We start from the raw sequence: 17,396 nt of genomic DNA, 5'->3' as shown, positions 1-17,396 counted from the left end.
AAGAGAGTTCTTCGGGTTTGTGCGGCTGTTTCTCACTCAGTTTCATTGCCATCTCATCACAGATGGAGAGTTTGTTCTGTGAGGGTTTAAATGCTGTCTTTGGGCAATTGTCCTTTCCAAATGGAACTTGCGCTACGCTGCCGGCGTTCCTAGGTGATGCTGGGTCATCATTAGCCAAAGCAATCCTATGAACCCTGCCATCCAGGGGCTGTCAATTTGTGAAGCGTGCTGGGCAGAATTTCACCTTGAACTCCCCAGTCTAAATTTAGCATGGCACGCAGAGCTCTGATAGCTCTCTAACCAGAATACCCTGTCAAACTATTTGGTTTTGGACGGATGGGGCCATGTACACTCTAGCTATAAGTTTAAATCTAATGGGGCATGCAATTGCCAATGAAAAGAATTGCAAATGCATTTGAAGAGCAAGTCAATAAAGCTAATATTCTATTTTATCAGTTCACAAGAAAATGTAGCTAAATTAGAGCCACTGAGTTTTGGGTAGTAGCTATGTATTTATGTTACGAGCATTTCTTGGGTAGAACTTCCTTTAGAACTTCCTTTAGCTCATGCAGAAGACCATTGTTTTCAATGGAAAGGTCATGGGTTTGATTCCCTAAGAATGCATGAACCGATAAACTGTATACCATGCAGTGGAAGTCGCTATGAACAAAAGCATCTGCACAATGCCAAAAATTAAAAGTAAATAAGATAGTTAAGAATCCTGGTGAGGACTCAAAATGCTGGTGATCAAGGTTGACAACAAACAACGCTGTCCAACAATTAATACATTTTGTTTGTCATTGTCATCAAATCTAATCCCAATTTAACCCTCCCTTTGTTCTTTGGTTCATCAGGTTACGTTTACAAAGAGGAAGTTTGGACTAATGAAGAAGGCCTATGAGCTGAGCGTTCTGTGTGACTGTGAGATCGCCCTCATCATCTTCAACAGCACTAATAAACTGTTCCAGTACGCCAGCACCGACATGGACAAAGTTCTGCTTAAATACACTGAGTACAATGAGCCCCATGAGAGTCGGACTAATTCGGACATCGTGGAGGTGAGTTCCCTTTGACAATAAGCACAATGTTTTTGACAAATACATTCAGGGAATTTGAATCAGATGCCTCACCGTGAGATCAGGTAGGGTTCATTTCTGGTGGTGATTTGTTAGGGAACATGGTCCTTGCAAAACACGTTTGGCACATGCCTTTGTGCTCTATAAGAAGGGATCAGGCTAAAGGACAGGGACAAGGACTGTACCGTATCTCGTCAGGACCAAGTTATGCAACTGGTTTAAGAGGACATGGCAGATGCTACTGTCCAAGCCAGGTGGTCTGCACAGAGACTTAAGATCATGTTTGCTCATCACTGACACCTTTTGTGACATGTGAGCTCCTGAAAAGGTCACGAGGCAAGCGTGGGTAGCTTTAGATAAGGGTTTCCTCGTCCTCTAATCTAAGACTTCAGCATCTTCTGCTGAAATCGCCACCGAAAGACCAAAGAGCAACTGCAAAACTGCTCTCAGCTCTTCCAAACCACCTGTCAAGACTGACTTTGGGAAGAGAGAACTTGAAGGTTCCCACCCCACATGCATGAAAGGCCATGGCGCTCCCATTGGGAGCAGTGGGAAAATATTTCCCCTGGAAAAGTCCCTTTTCCAGTAAAAACACCCGATTGATTTGCGTAGAGGCCTTGTGGTGCCACACATACAAACGCTCTCCTCTTACTAAGTAAGTAAGGGATATAGAGAAACACACAATAAGGATGAGGAATAACAGGTTGGATGCTGAAAGGGGCGTATTTAAGCACTCAGTTATGGTGAGGGATCTCTTTATCTTTGTGCGTTCGAGCAGGAGCTGGTTATTGTTTGGCAACTCACTTCACTTGCACATAACAAGATGCGAATCCATACTCTATTATTATACTATGACTGTTCAGTCTAGTGTTACATCGTTCGACATGCCATTTGCAACATTGACACATGCATCACAAGCAAAGCCCTGAGGTCAGATTTAGTTGGGTTTTTTATGAGCCTGAGAGGGAAACAGCATGGCTTGCCTCATGAGAGGAGAAACATTAAGTCTGCACGAGGCAAATCTCACGGACACCCTGCCAAGCCAGTAAGGAGCCGGGATAATCCCATTTCCCCGATTAGTGTAATCTGAAAATGCTCCTTTTAATCCTAAAAACTGACAGCGTGCACTGTAACCCCATGTCATCACCCTGAAATGCACGCTTTCCAGACCCCACACCTTTAGATTTCCTCTCTACTGAGAATTGTCATCGAGACCGTTAGCGCAAAGGAAGGAAAATGTTAATTATTTCCAAAGGTCGCGTTGTTAATGACTACATGGCCAGCTAATGAGATTGAGCAAAGCTCTGCGTATGGTAGTTGACCTCTTGTGCTTGGTCTTGTGCTGGAAGGCATTGGAGGTGACAACCTTCCCCTCCTCCAATTTCACCCACACAAACCTCTGAGAAAACATGCCTCCAGCGCTTGGCACATCGATCTGATTTCAAAAGTAACGAAGAAAACATCGTCAACCTACTTTTATTAACTGGCTCCATTTCAGGCACATTTGCCTCAAACGTTTTTCTACTCTCCTAATTTAGATAATTTGTCTTCATGTAGTTGCATGCCAATGCATTCTTAAGCACTTCATTTTGTTTCCCATTCCCAGTTCACTCACAGTTCTCCATGTGAGAAGGTTTGCCTTAAAGTCATTGCTTCACATTCCATTGTGCAGTTTGTTACATCTTTGGCTAAATTTATGTTTAGAAGTGTTTTGATGGGATTGTTTGCTGCGGCAACGGTTGCCTTGTGTATTCGGGTGATGCTGGTTGCATGCACGCATGATGGCTCTTGATCTTCCATTGAACCTTGATGACGATTGACAGATTAAATCCGTGAATCAGATTTGCAGGGCTTATACCTCTCTGTTAACACTGTCACATTGCAGTCACAACATCAAGATGATGCCAGGAACTAGACCTTTTTGCTGTTACGGACAGCTTTTGATCTGATCCGACTTTGATATTTATGTTTATATAAGTATTTTGCTCTGCATTTGATATATATATGTTTATATAAGTATTCAAATACATTTTTTGTATTTTTGTCCCCCGAAAGAAATCAGTGCCACTCTCATCCCTTCAGGAATTTCACCAAAAGAGAGACGTCTTTGTTTTGCATTCCTTCACCCTGCCTTTTTCACAAACGGGTTAACATGAGTTAACTGCTCCACTTAGTAACAGCGTGTTGTATTTTGCGCTTTTGGCCTGAGACTCGTGGTTATTTATAAGATGGAGTTCTTTCACATTCTTTACCCCTCTGCCTATTTCCGTCCTCTGTCCTGGGCAGAGAGCAGCTGAAGTTCTCATAGCGTTAGAAAATAAGGAGCAGACGCCCAACTTGTGTGCCAGACCTCCTCCCCGTTCCAACCCTTTGTGTTTTTTGTGGTCCTTCCCCATTAAATGCCTGAAAACCGGTAGTTTTCTAAAAATAGAAAGCAGCACAGCTAAAAATAGCACCGGCCCGGCAGTCGTGCCAAGGAAAATGGAGAAGAATAGGCGTGGAGTGCTGGAGAGAGAGAGAGAGAGAGAGGACAGCCAGGCTTGTCCCACACCCCCCACTCCATTTTCCGAGAAAAACTGACCACAGACGGTGGCGTACTTCAATAAAGCTTAAATCAAACTTGTTAAGATGCCATTTTCACACTTTTAAGAGAGGGAAAGGAGAGTTCTTTTGATAACGTGACTTCTCGTGGCATGCTGACTGTTTCTCGTGTCTGTTTCTGTCGGCTCATATCTGCCATCTGTTCAGCTATGTAAACTTGAAAACATGGTGTGAAATTTGGGCGTGCAGTGACCTCAGCCCACATTTGGGTCATTGTTCTGATCCGCTCATGCTTAGAGTTTGAAACGCAGTATTTACTGCCCTGTTTTCTTCAACCTCGATTGAACGACATCAGAGGGCGGTTTTACATTCCACGATTAATCTGAACCTTGTTGCGTGAGTCAGGTTTTCCAAGACCCGACAGCAAGCCAGCGCAGCACAAAATGCCTCGCTTTTACCAAGACTCTATTCTTTCTGAGAGTGCTAATTGTTCGCTGGTAACAATAACGCTTTTGAAGCCCATTTCCAGATAGGCTACCCTTGATAAGAAGTTCCAGAGACAAAAGCTGTTAATTGACGGCGAGGGGGCAATGCTGTATTTCTCACTGCTGTTGCAGCTGATCGTAGAGCGTAAGGTCGGCCGTTATTGTGGCACGCAACGTGTCAAATACAGTTCAGTCTGGTGACTGTGAATGATTGGTGCCCACAAGAGCCCTTTATTGGGCTACAGTGAGAGGCTTTGTGTTAAAAAGGACTTGATCAGTAATAATTTAACATGAATAAGCTCTATAGATGCTGTAATGGAAAAACAAGTCTTCTGAGAGGTCACATGACAACAAATGTAAAGAGATGGCATGCTTGTGTGTGATAATGTGCGATTATTAACAGGAAGGTCCGAGAGGGTATTCATTCAAATTCATAAATGTGGACCTGCTTAACCCCGGGAATGATTTTTGTGAGGAATTCTTGCCTCACGTCAGCTGCAAAGAAGTCGGGAGGTGTCGTTTTCCGAGAACTGACAATCAAACCACCCAAGAACACCAGGGAGCACAGAACGTTCACTTTTTTTTGAGCCCAACTTGGTTTCGGGACACTCTTCCGTTTCCCCGCGGTCGGATTGGATATGCACTGTGCCGGTTACTATCGTAATTACACTCTCAAGTGCGTTTAATACCAAACACGCGGCGCTCAACTGGTGGGAGTAAAAGAGAGGGCCTTTGATTCGTTATTATAGGGTACTGGGAGCATCAAAGGAGGTAAATTACCCAGAGGTCCCCAGTGTGGCATTTTCCAAACATTGCCCAGCTGCTGTGGTCAGAGCAGCTGGTGGAAAGAGCCCTGGAGGAGGGCCAGACAGTGCCACGCATTGACCAAGCGACCTGCCGCAGGAACGGGGGCGTCCCCGCCGGCTCACCCGAATGGCTCTAATAGGATTCTGCCTCTTTGACGGCTTTCGTTTTTCCACCCCAATCCATCTGCTTTTGATAAACTGAGCTTGATATACCAGTGTTTAGGCAGCACGAATCGAGTCTTATTTGTGCTTTTTCTGTGAACTGATTATGTGCCTTTTCCTTTTCTTCAACATGCGTTTCTGTTACGATAGCTGCCGCACTTGTCTGTGCACATGGTATCGTGCTGCCAGTTTTTGTGACTCACTGCATAAATCAACAAGTTTCCACACAGGCAAACATGACACACGCACACATGCATGTCTGAAGAGGTGGAAGAAGTTCTAAGTCTAATATCTCTACTGACACGTGAGACAATAAGGCGACATTTCCTTCAACCGAGCCGCCTTTTTGTGGTCACATGCGCTTAGTTTGATTGCTTTTTTGGGTGGCTTGGATGTGGTCGTGTTTGCTGCTGAATGGTGAAATGCATTGCCACCTTGGCGTATATGTGCATGTTCCTTAAAGGAAAAACATGAGATATCTTTACTGTTTCGATTTGTTAGACAGCGGTGGCGCTAGAGACTTTTTACATGTTTCCTGCATCTCATATTGTTCAGCTCTATGCTCTTAACATTTCTATGTTCCTCTAGAAAAACATCTGATATTTAAATACATAAGATCTATGAAAGAACACCTTTTATGCAATACACTCTACAATCTCAGTTGTTTATAAAATTATTTTATTTCTATTTAGGCATTTAGGAGAAACGTCTTATTCTTAAATGAGATCTAAATGAATCTCTTAAGCAATGAAAAAGCAACGTATGAGTAATATGTTCTTACTGCATGCTAACAGTTAACTAATTTCTTTCAAATTTTCTTTTCATAAGGCATTTGAGAATACTTCGGCAACAAAAGTTGAGGTGTAAAGGAAATCTGAATGAGAACTCCGTGAGGTCTCCCGAGCGATGATTGAGCAACCTATGAGTAATATAATCTTCCTCTGGGTTGGTGTGTGTGCCGTTTGAATGCAGTTTCTCAGACTTTGTCCTTGTTTAAATGTCTCCTGACACAGTGGACTGTAATGAGCCTGGTTTGAGGTGAGGCCGAGACCACCCATGAGGACCTCAGAGGAGGGTACAAGGTGACGTGACGCCCTCAGTCGTTCACTCAGTCAGTCAGTCAGCTGCTGGCCAGCAAACGGCATCAGTCAGCTGTCTCCACACGTTACCACCTGCTAATGCACATCCAACATCATCTCTCCGCTGAAGGTTACTGGCTAGCACGCAATATAGGACGCCATGTCTACATGTGGACAGACTGGGGCTGTCTTTGTCATGTGGGAGAGCGATGCAGCGCTGGTTTAATTAGGAGCAAGTCTCCGTAGAGTTGACAAGACTAGGAGCAGAAGGAGGCGCTGATGGCTGTGTCTCTCCTCTCTTCTCCTCTCTCCTCTCCACCCTCACTTCAACTTTAGTCATAGCTGAATGCATTTTTTTGTAAAGTTGTTGCAAAGTAATGCCAGAAACTTTTTATTGGTAGCCAATGTATTGTAAAAAGTGCTCAGAGGTTGCTCTCTCACAGCAAAGGAGAGTTTTCAGAAGTTTTATTTAAGGCCAGAATATTTGCATTCGCATATTCACATTTTTGGTCTAATAATCAATCGGCTCTCCTATGGTTTTCTTTCAAGTCCTTTGGAGGACATTGAAATTAGACATTTATACGACAGCTGGCAATGGAACGCAATGAAATGCAACTGGAATCTAACTGAAAAAAAAAAACATATGCAATTTTTGTTTACATACTCGTGTAGACTGTCTTGGATCTAAGAATGAACTTTGTCTGGGATGTTTGTCCTAAGCTAAGTTAAAATATGCATACATGAATCAAGAGTTGGCATACAGTATGAATTTGGAGCTATAAAATGAATCTCGATAGCATATGCCAGAAAATGTGGTCTTGGTTGAAATGGGGAGTTCATAATGAGATCTTGAATTTGTTTTTAAAAATTTGTGCATATTTTGAGACATTGTGTGGAGATCGCATGAACTCCTTTTCCAAGGTGAAAAATCGGACAAAAAAAAAATGAATTAATCATTTATTTACCCTGTCATTTCAAACCTGTTTTTGGAGAGTACCCAAGAATGTATTGGTCGTAATCAGTGTTTACATTTGGGGGGAAATCACGCACATGAACGTAATCTGTGTAATAAACGTTGTTTATGCTTAAGGGAAAGCAGGCATACGCATTGTATTACTTTCTAAAATGGCAGAAGATGTAACTCGGGGGAGAAGAATGGTTGAGTAAATTATGTTATTTTAGCAAAACTGAAGTTGACTGTTTTACCATTGTACTTACTACATTTATGGACTTGAGAATATAACAGTTGCGTTGCTGTCTATAGAGGATCAGATAGCCCTCAGATTTCATGAAAAAAATATCTTAATTTGTGTTCCGAAGCTCTTACGGGTTTGGAACGACATGAGGGCGAGTAATTAATGACATAATTTTCATTATGGGGTGAACTAACCTTTTAATCTAACTGTCATCTTAAAGTAGAGTCAGGCTCTGGTCGTTGTCCTGTCTTTGGTGTGTGTTGAACTGAAGAGGAATGCTCGGCTGAGCACGACCCTCCCCTGTTGGTCTGGAGCGGTCCGTGCCGGTCTGAATGTTTAGTCTGCTGATGTCAGGTTTTGGGATCCAGCCGTGTTGCTAAAAGCACCGAGCCGGGTCGGACTGTGAGCTGGCGGTGTGATTGGGGGGGGATGGCTGGTGTAGGGTTGCTGGGTGGCACTGGGGCAAAAAATAGCCTTCTACGGACATCCCTGGGGTTCGAGGCTGTGATTGGCTGTGGCCCCAGCTCCGCCCTTTCCCCTTGAGCCGAGCAGATTTGTTGGACAGGTGCAAGGGCCCTGACAGGTGGAGATGTCTTGAATGAGTGGAATTGCTGTGGTCCAGCGATGTGGCTGCTTGCCGACGAGTGAAACGCTGAGATCAGGCAGAAAGAGAAACCCAGCTGCATTGCTGTATTTGACTTTAGATCAGCTTTATACCTTGAATTTAACTCTCAAAAACATGGACAGTTCACAAAAAAAAGTGTATTATTCTGACATGGCCATTAAAAACCTAAGATCAAACTTTTAGCTTTTTGTATGAATAATAGTAATAATGTTGTTTTGCATATAGTAGCTCCGCTAATGAGAGCAGAGTGAATAATGTACATTTTTATTCCGTTTTAAGTCAACGTTTGCTCAAACTGGACTCGGGCTTCAGATGAAAGGATCAGGCTCTTCTGAGGAGTCAAAGGCTTGCTTTTCTCAAGCAGGAAGAGCTTTATTTGTTTTCAAATATAGCCCTCGTGTGGTCAAAAGAGGAAATTGCTCCAGTCCTAAAGGGATATTTGTACAGCATTTATTTAACAGCATCTGTGGCTTGTCGTCTGTTACTATGGAAAATTATTTTGTTTTTAATGCTTTATTTTTTATGCTTAATTCTTTTTTTTATTAATTTATTTTTATTGCATTTTTGTACTATTGTATCTCATTTAAACCCAGATAATGCCTTTTCCTTTTTCATCTGTGAACAAGTTTCTGTCTCGATCCGTCTTGGGTATAATCATCTAGAAATATATATATATTTTTTTTACAATATTTTACTGTTTTTGTGTATTTGTTTCAGACTCTGAGGAAGAAGGGTCTAAACGGCTGTGACAGTCCTGATATCGATGCTGAAGATTCAGGCCACAGTCCAGAATCTGGGGACAAATATTGTAAAATCAATGAGGACATTGACCTGATGATCAGCAGGCAGAGACTGTGTGTAAGTGTCACAAACCGAGCTGGAATCTCAAAACAGTCAATTATTAGCAGATTCGTTGACCTGGCTGATAATACACTACATTCAAGATTTTTTTATTTTCCATTTACATACTACATTTATATATTTTTCAATAATTTAATGTTGATTGATTTCCATGCATTTTGATTTATAGGCCATCCCCCAGTCTAATTATGACATGCCCATCTCAATCCCTGTGAGCAACCCCAACAGCCTGATTTACAGCCACCCGGGAGTGTCCCTGGGCAACCCCAACATGCTGCCGCTGGCCCACCCCTCCCTCCAGAGGAACAGCATGTCCCCTGGAGTGACCCACCGGCCCCCGAGTGCAGGAAACACAGGTACTGACCCGCACCGGGCTCTCCACTTTGCCAGGGACTCCTGGTATGATCAAATAATGTTCATTTCCACGCTTTATTGACATCATTAGAGAGGACCACCAACAGCTCCACAGAGGCTATGAAAACACGCCTTGCATGTATTCAAACACCGCATCCAGATCATTACATGTGCTCAAATATTTCTTTCAGCCATATTCAACTGTGCCGGGCCGGGCCTATAATATAAACACTGTGTGCTCGGCAGAACTCCTGAGGCTGTCCCAGAGACGAAAAAAAGTGTCTGTCTCGATGGGAGTTTTGGCTGCTTGTAAAGGAACTCCTGGTTTTCAGCGGGCAAATAAAAATTGAAAGGTCTATGTTTGTGGTCTCGGCTTCATTGAGAGGAAGTTTGGTCAGCTCAGGATTTATCCAAACACATTATCCGTACTCTGAGCACATGCATTTTTTTTTTTTCAAACATTTGTGTAGTTCTCTACCTAAAAAAAACATGGAAGTATAAATAATATGATTTCAATTAAATAAGAAGAAGAAAAAAGTTGTTTTTTTCCAAACACATTTGGAAATGACATTTTCTTCAGGGATTACAATAAAATAAAATAAAACTGTATTCTCTTGTGATGCATGTATGCACCTTTGGATCTTGTAGACAAGTGTGACAGTGTGAAAAGTCTTAGCAGTGTCCACAGGGGCCAAAAGAAAGCTCCAGATATGTGTGTTTAGAATGTATATAGAAAGAGAAAGTGGAAGCAACGGGAAGAAAAATGAACAAACTGGTAGAAAAAGACAGTCTGTGGTGACATATGTGTGGGAAGCGTAATCCGTCTGTGGGCTTGTTATTATTGTCTAAAAGATCTATTTTGTGCTCTGGTCGGAGTCCTTCTGACCGCAGTGTCTGTCCTGTCATTATCCCTGGCCCTCCTGGAACAATTTGCTTCGTATTACAGGAGCAAAACTAAATATGAGTCTTGGCAGGGACCGCGACGTCTGAAACCGCGCAGGCTTTTCAAAGGTTTTTCTTGGACGGTGGCATCTTCTCCATAGGGCCGAACGGGGTTTGTGGGTTCGGGTAGACTTACAGATGGGGTTTTTTTCACACTGGCTCTCGTACATATATTTCGAGCGGCCCGTCTGGCTGCAGGAAGGAGGCGTCAGTCAGGCGTGGCGTACGTGTTTTGAGTGTTAGTCTTGTTTAATGTCTTCTCTGTCCTATCCTCAGGTGGCCTTATGGGTCCAGACCTCAGCAGCGGAGTGGGCACCAGCGCTGGTAAGAGTCATGTGTATTTACCATACGTGTGTGTTTGCTGTCCTTACAGACAGACGGAGCCACTCGGTTTGATTCAAAGCTTCCTTTTGCTTGGCTAGTTCCCCCCCGGATATTTACCCAGTGCGGCGCTTTAGGATGTCGCAGCGAGGGTATATTTAAAGAAGCGTTTCATAAAAAACTTCCTACGGTGAATTCTAATATGATGAAGCCGTCAACACCTTCGAAACATATAACGCAACGTATTCATAGCACGCCGAGATTCGAGGCTCTGATTGCACCACAAAAAGGTCCAAATATCTCAAAGGTGTACCGTTTGTTAGTGAACATAGTTCATTGATGAAAAGGATTAAAAGCCGCTAACATTCGAGCCAACGCATGCATGAAAGAGTTTTAGTGAAGCTCACAGAAAATGGACTTTGCACATTGTACTACTCGCTGGCTTTCAACACCAGCACCCGTTTGGTGCAGAAGACCCAAACGGACCATAATGAAAAGCAAATGTTGAAAACTAGAAGTCTAAATTGACTTAGCAACTTTTTTTCCTCCCATTTGCAAGTCTCTGGATATATCGAAACATCTAAAAGTGATTCTTTGTTAGCTGTTGTTAACATCTGAGAAAATGTTCAAGTGAAAGTGCTGTTGAACGTTTTTGTTTTTTTCCCCAATCGTTACTCGTAAGTCAGTTCTGTGGTGTTACTGTGACAGATGGCAACAATTTAGTGACAGCGTCTTGAAAAAGACCACAGAGCTAATATTGCAGCAGACTTCTTAGAAAGCATGTGGTAACGTAAAATATGAAAAGATATAATATCTTGAAAGCAACCACAGATCCAATAACATGTGACATTATTTTTCCTGCGTTTTAGACAGATTTATCAAAAACTGTGACAGCTGTCGGATCCACCAAGTCATTTTAAGGTTCAAGGGACATTTTTTATGACCTCTTCAAACAAGGAATAGTTCAAAAGATCTTTCTGAATATTTTTAAAGATGTGCTTCATAACACCACAGAAGTGGAACCTTCTAAAGGTCAATTTTAATATATATACATACATATATATATATATATATATATATATATATATATATATATATATATATATATATATATATATATATTGTTATTAGCTTTATTATTATACAGAAACTTTTTTATCTATTCTTCTTCTTTATATTATTTTTATTATTATTATTATTCTAAAATGATAATAATGTAGATAAGTAGTAGTAGTAGTTGTGGTCTATTATTATTAAGTCATTATTATTACTATTATAATTTTTTTGGTTATAAATAACGTTTATTTGGATTTTTTTGCATTATAAATATATTTACTGTCACTTTTTATGCTTCCTTACTAATTAAATCTAAATTATCTAGTTTTCTATCTATCTTATTAGCACGCATATTAATAACATATTGGCTGTTTAGTAGCATTTATAAAGCACAGATTCTGCATGACCATATTCTACATCCCTAATCCTACACAATACATAAACTTAATAACCACCTTACTAATTATTAATAAGCAGCAAATAAGGAGTTTAAGGCAAAGGTTGTAGTAAATGGTTTGTTAATAGTGAGAATTGGATCACAAAATAAAGATGATTTTAATTAACAAATTAATTTCTTTGAAAATATACATTGTATATATTATGCATATTTATTTACCAAATTAGTAGGAAATGCAAAAAAATAAAAAAGGTGTTTGTAATCTGTTACTTCCACCAAACATATTGTCTGAAGATGACATTTATGTGGTTAAATTGTCAATTATGCAAATGTAGGGACATGATTTTTATGACACCTAAAGCTTTATGTTTATTTGTTTTTATTTTCCCTACTTCATAATTTATAAAAAAGAAATCAAATACATTTCCATAAATCTCCATTCATGTTTTGATGTAAGTTCTATATTGTATTTATGAAATGTGTTCTGTATGGTCACTAGTGTTCGACTTACGCGTCCTCTCTGACTGTCCCACAGGAAACGGGTATGGAAACCACCGCAACTCCCCTGGTCTGCTGGTCTCTCCGGGGAGCATGAGCAAGAACATGCAGACCAAATCTCCTCCGCCCATGACCATGAGCATGAGCAACCGCAAGCCCGACCTGCGAGTCCTCATCCCTCCCGGCTCAAAAAACACCATGCCCTCCATCGTGAGTTCACACAACCATTACAAGTTCAGCTGCAGTTAGTTTGATGACCAGCATTGCCAATATGAAACCAATTCAGACCATCGGGTATATGTCATAAAGTAGGATTTTATTAGGACTAATTAGAATTGTATTCTTTTCCACTGCTCACCAGTCGGAGGATGTTGACATGTTGCTGGTAAGTAGTATCAAAATCGCAGTGAAACACGATTAACCATCAAACAAAGACAAACTAGTTCTTATGTCAAATGCACACAAAACTCATTCCTCTGTTGCCAAGGGGACTGCTTTAGAGGTTCCCATAGCAACAGTGGAACTCTGGCTGGATGTTGGATGAGTGCGGGGTGGAGGGTAGTTACCCGTTATTGGTCACATGATCTATTAAGCAGTTAGATGGGGCAGATGTGACACCACCTGCACATTTACTCAGACCAATTCAATTTTGTTGCTGTTGTTTTAAATATCGCATTTGTTTCCCACAGAACCAGAGAATAAACAACTCCCAGTCGGCCCAGTCTCTGAGCACACCGGTGGTGTCTGTAGCCACGCCCACTCTGCCAGGACAGGGAATGGGCGGCTACCCATCAGCCCTCTCTACCTCATACGGTACAGGTAAGAGTCTGATAATACAACACAACACATTACTCCAGTCTTCAGTGTCACATGATCCTTCAGAAATCATTTTAATATGTTGATTTGCTATTATCATCAGTGTTAAAAACAGTTTTGGTGCTGGTTGCGAGATACAGAATCAGAATTTGTAAATAGAAGTATTTTGTAACATTATTAATGTCACTTTTGAAGAAAAAAAAATTCTTCCCCCAAAGTTTTGAATACTATTGTATTTAAAATTGTATTGTTTATTTTAATTTTATATTTTATTGTGCACATTTTACTATTGTCATTCTTTTTTTTGCATTAACTGTTTATATATTGCTCAGTTCATCTGAACAATATGAAAAGTCTTGAATACACCACCAGGTGGCGCCATTGACTTATTGTTCTTTGAGCATCTTCCTCTTGCTGTCTCCTAGAAGATTGAAAGCAGTCTTTACAGAGATCTTTCTCCCTTTCCTCTCTCCTTCTAGAATATTCTCTCAGCAGTGCAGACCTGTCCTCTCTGACTGGTTTTAACAGCTCGGCTTCTCTTCATCTGGGTTCGATGACCGGCTGGCCGCAAAACATGCAGCATTCTGGTCTTGTACATCTAGGGTGAGCAGAATCCCCCTGACCCAAGCACCCGAAACACACTGGATATCAGCTGAAACGCTCACTATAACCCCAGAAAAATCACTGTAATCACATCATAATGTCATTTATTCAAATTCAAAATGTGTTATTCATTATAATAATTTATTAAAATTCAATGATGTCAAACTAAAAATAAGAATCGTAAATTCATGTTAATATTTTCAGTTCAACTTTTCACTAAAATTGTTTTCCTGCGAATATGGGATTTTATTTTTATTACAATGCAACATTTTGAATTAAAAAATGTGAAACTAATATAATACAATACAAAACAATCTCAAATTAATTTCAGTCTTTTATATCAAAATTATTATTGAAGTTGAACTTTCTACTTCAATAAATTTGCTGGTCATGCAATTTCTCATAAAAATATATGTATTAAATCCAAAAAATGTAGCTCTCTAAACTTTACTGTTTGAAAAGTGTGGAAGGTGCATTAGAAAATAAATAGTTCGGATTAATTTCTAAGAAATAGTGTGAATTCATCAATCTTTGCAGTTGCATTATTTTCCTCTGCGTCTAACGGTGTCTTTTCCCTCCGGCCGCAGGAACTGCACCAGCACGCAGTTATGTCAGAGCTCCACCCTCTCGCTGCCATCCAATCAGAGCCTGCACATCAAGTCTGAACCCGTGTCTCCTCCCCGAGACCGGGCCGGAGGCACCCCGGGGGGCTACGCCCAGCCTCCGCCCCAGCAGCAGCAGCAGGGTCAGCTGCGGCAGGACGCGGGCCGCTCTCCGGTCGACAGCCTGAGCAGCTGCGGCAGCTCGTATGAGGGCAGCGACCGCGAGGAGCACCGCGTCGACTTCCACTCGCCCATGGGACTGATGAGACCCTCTCCGGACGAGCGGCAGAGCCCGTCTGTCAAGCGCATGCGTCTGTCCGAGGGCTGGGCCTCCTGATCGCGGACGGCTTTTCTATGCAAAGATTTCACTTTAGTATTATTCTATATGTTTCTGCGAAGTGTGAGTGCTACATCAAGTATTACAATTGATATATATATGATAAACGGGGCGGGTGGGTGGGTGGGTGTGTTTGTGATTTGGGGTCGGGGTACATGGGACATGCATCGCTTGTGCCACGTGTGGGGAAAACTACAAAAGACAAAAAAATGATACATGCAATTTATGCAGTGTATACAAGCATACAGGATTAAAAAGAGAAGTCTGGTACTCTTGTTTGGTAAAGCTATGTTTTAGTTTCAGTAATATATTACGCATAATTAAACTATTAATAGAGGCATTGACGTGTCTCAGGGCTCGTACAAGTAATATTTCCGTACAGACCGGGGCCTTTACGCTCACCGTCAATGCTCACTTGCAAATGTATGTTATCACAGACGTTGTTGTGTTGCAGGTTCAACGTATTTATGTAAATAGATAACAATTAGGCTTTTGGGTAAATGAGCCTGCCAGGATTTGCAGGTTTCTTTACGATTAACAGAGTGAGAGAGAAAGCCATCACGCATCATTTGAAGACTAACACGGGGCCCGGGGCTGAGGAGTTTCCAAATACACAAATTCTCTTGTAGATGTTGTTGATATTTCAGAGCCGGGTTAACAACGTTAAAGTTCTCCGGGCCATGTACTGCCTATCCCCGGTGGAAGAGATGTACAATACATTTTGCTTATATTTTCATAAAAATGCAGAGCATTTGTTGCTACCTGTTGACCACATGAGTCAGAATGTGATTTCAAGCTTTGCCGATGTTGAACAGAAAGGTAAAGCAGTGTGAGCTCCAAAAATAAAGCCATATAAACAATTTCACATTTTTCTGATCTCCTGTTTTGTTTTAATTCATCAGGTTATGGACGTTGCGTATGCCTCACCAAGGCTTCAAATATTTGATCAAACATACAGTAATATTGTTAAATATTTTTACAAGTTATAATAACTGGTTTCTATGTGAATATATCGAAAAATGTCATTTATTCCTGTGATGCAAAGCTGAATTTTTTGCATTATTAGTGTCACATGATCCTTCAGAAATCATTCTAATGTACTTAGTTGCTGTTTAAACTCTTCTTATTATTATCGATGTTGAAAACTTTTTTTTTTTTCTTTTGGTTGTTTCATCAGGTTATGGACTTTACACGTAGACTGTAAACGTTTTAAAAGAGAACATTTAATTTTGACATTTTTGCAAACATTATGGGAATGTTACATTTGGATTTTCCCCACTATATTAACGTTGGGCTACTTTAAGAGAACATTGACAGAACATTGGCCAAATTCTGAAAACGATTCCTGATAGCAAGGTTGGTGCAGAATACTACCAGTCTAGCTCCCTCAGTGTGTAGTTTTTGTAGTGTTTTTTTAACAGTCTTTAAAACACACTTATCAAACTACTGTGGTAAAACGTGCAGCTTCAGTCAAAACTAAGAGGCATAAATCCTTATTTTACACCATCATGACATATTCAGCTTTTGAGCTCACTCTCATTTCACAGCCTAAACTGAGATCTTCAACTTCATATTTAAAACATAAGTCTACAGTAAACTTTTTATGAAATTTTTAAATTTATGGAATATGAAATTGCTATGTTCTGCTATGGTTTGATGGACTCATTCCTATACCTTTATTTTTTCCTTTAATATCCAGATACATCAAATGCTCTTTTAAAATCATTTTGCAAGGACAAACACATTGTCGAAAACATTTATGGTTCTGTTACACATATTTATTGCTGGAAGAATTCAAATTACATTTAACACCTTTATTGACTTAATGTGACGTGATATACAATTAATAATGAAGGCAGGAAGTAAAAGGAACGGACAGAATTTCTGCTTCTATATTAAAATAAAGCTAGACTTTTTGGTTCGAAATACAACCGTTTCATAAAGAGAATATGTTTATAAAAGCGCGTTTTTTGTTTTTATTTTTTAATTATTAGCCTATTAGAATGGCTGTCGAATCATTCTTATTTTATTATTATTATTATTATTATTTTACAATAATACAAATATCAAGTCGGGTTTGGTAATATAGCGATGTCTCGAGATACACTCAGACAAATCTTCCGTGAAATTAAAATCGTCGAAATTAGTTATCATACACAATGTAAAGCTGAAATTAAACAAGAAAACCTACTCCAGTCGACAGCACGAGGAAATGTGAATTAAGTAAATGCACGTTAATGCGTTTTAATATACCATAATATAGATCTTTGTTTATGCCATTAAAATTACCATCAAAAACGACAAACCAAATAAAAATTATTTTTCACAATCACAATAAAACATATTTCAGATCACGACCAACAGCAGTAATTACTTCTATAATGATATTTATTTATTTATTTTTATTTTTTATTTTTTGAGAATAGTCAAATACATATAAAGTACGAACACATCAATAATGTTTAAAGCTTTGCATATATTTAGATATAATCTCTGATAGATAGATAGATAGATAGATAGATAGATAGATAGATAGATAGATAGATAGATAGATAGATAGATATTAAATTTATGAAGAAGTGCAGCTCAAAATATCCTATCAGACTGCTATTTAATCTGCTGTGAAAAATAAGCCTTTG

The 17,396-nt window shown here is 40.1% G+C and overlaps 1 protein-coding gene across 3 annotated transcripts in view; it reads left to right on the top strand.

Moving 5' to 3' along the window:
* LOC113110287 (myocyte-specific enhancer factor 2C-like) overlaps window positions 1-15,625 on the top strand; it is a 36,707-nt gene extending 21,082 nt beyond the window's left edge. For 2 of the 3 annotated variants that reach the window (XM_026274387.1, XM_026274388.1), the window contains 9 exons: window positions 855-1,058; window positions 8,688-8,828; window positions 9,001-9,187; window positions 10,404-10,451; window positions 12,437-12,609; window positions 12,761-12,784; window positions 13,089-13,218; window positions 13,695-13,818; window positions 14,406-15,625. In XM_026274387.1, coding sequence (XP_026130172.1) covers window positions 855-1,058; window positions 8,688-8,828; window positions 9,001-9,187; window positions 10,404-10,451; window positions 12,437-12,609; window positions 12,761-12,784; window positions 13,089-13,218; window positions 13,695-13,818; window positions 14,406-14,757 — 1,383 coding nt within the window. In that variant the 3' untranslated portion in view covers window positions 14,758-15,625. The remainder of the gene's footprint in view (window positions 1-854; window positions 1,059-8,687; window positions 8,829-9,000; window positions 9,188-10,403; window positions 10,452-12,436; window positions 12,610-12,760; window positions 12,785-13,088; window positions 13,219-13,694; window positions 13,819-14,405) is intronic. The other variant, XM_026274389.1, reaches the window with a different exon arrangement.
* Window positions 15,626-17,396: the final 1,771 nt, after the last annotated feature.

Source organism: Carassius auratus, chromosome 10 (genome assembly GCF_003368295.1).
Source record: "Carassius auratus strain Wakin chromosome 10, ASM336829v1, whole genome shotgun sequence".
Lineage (NCBI taxonomy): Eukaryota > Metazoa > Chordata > Actinopteri > Cypriniformes > Cyprinidae > Carassius > Carassius auratus.
Note: the sequence above shows the minus strand (reverse complement) of the source record. Positions and strands in the feature narration are given on the sequence as shown.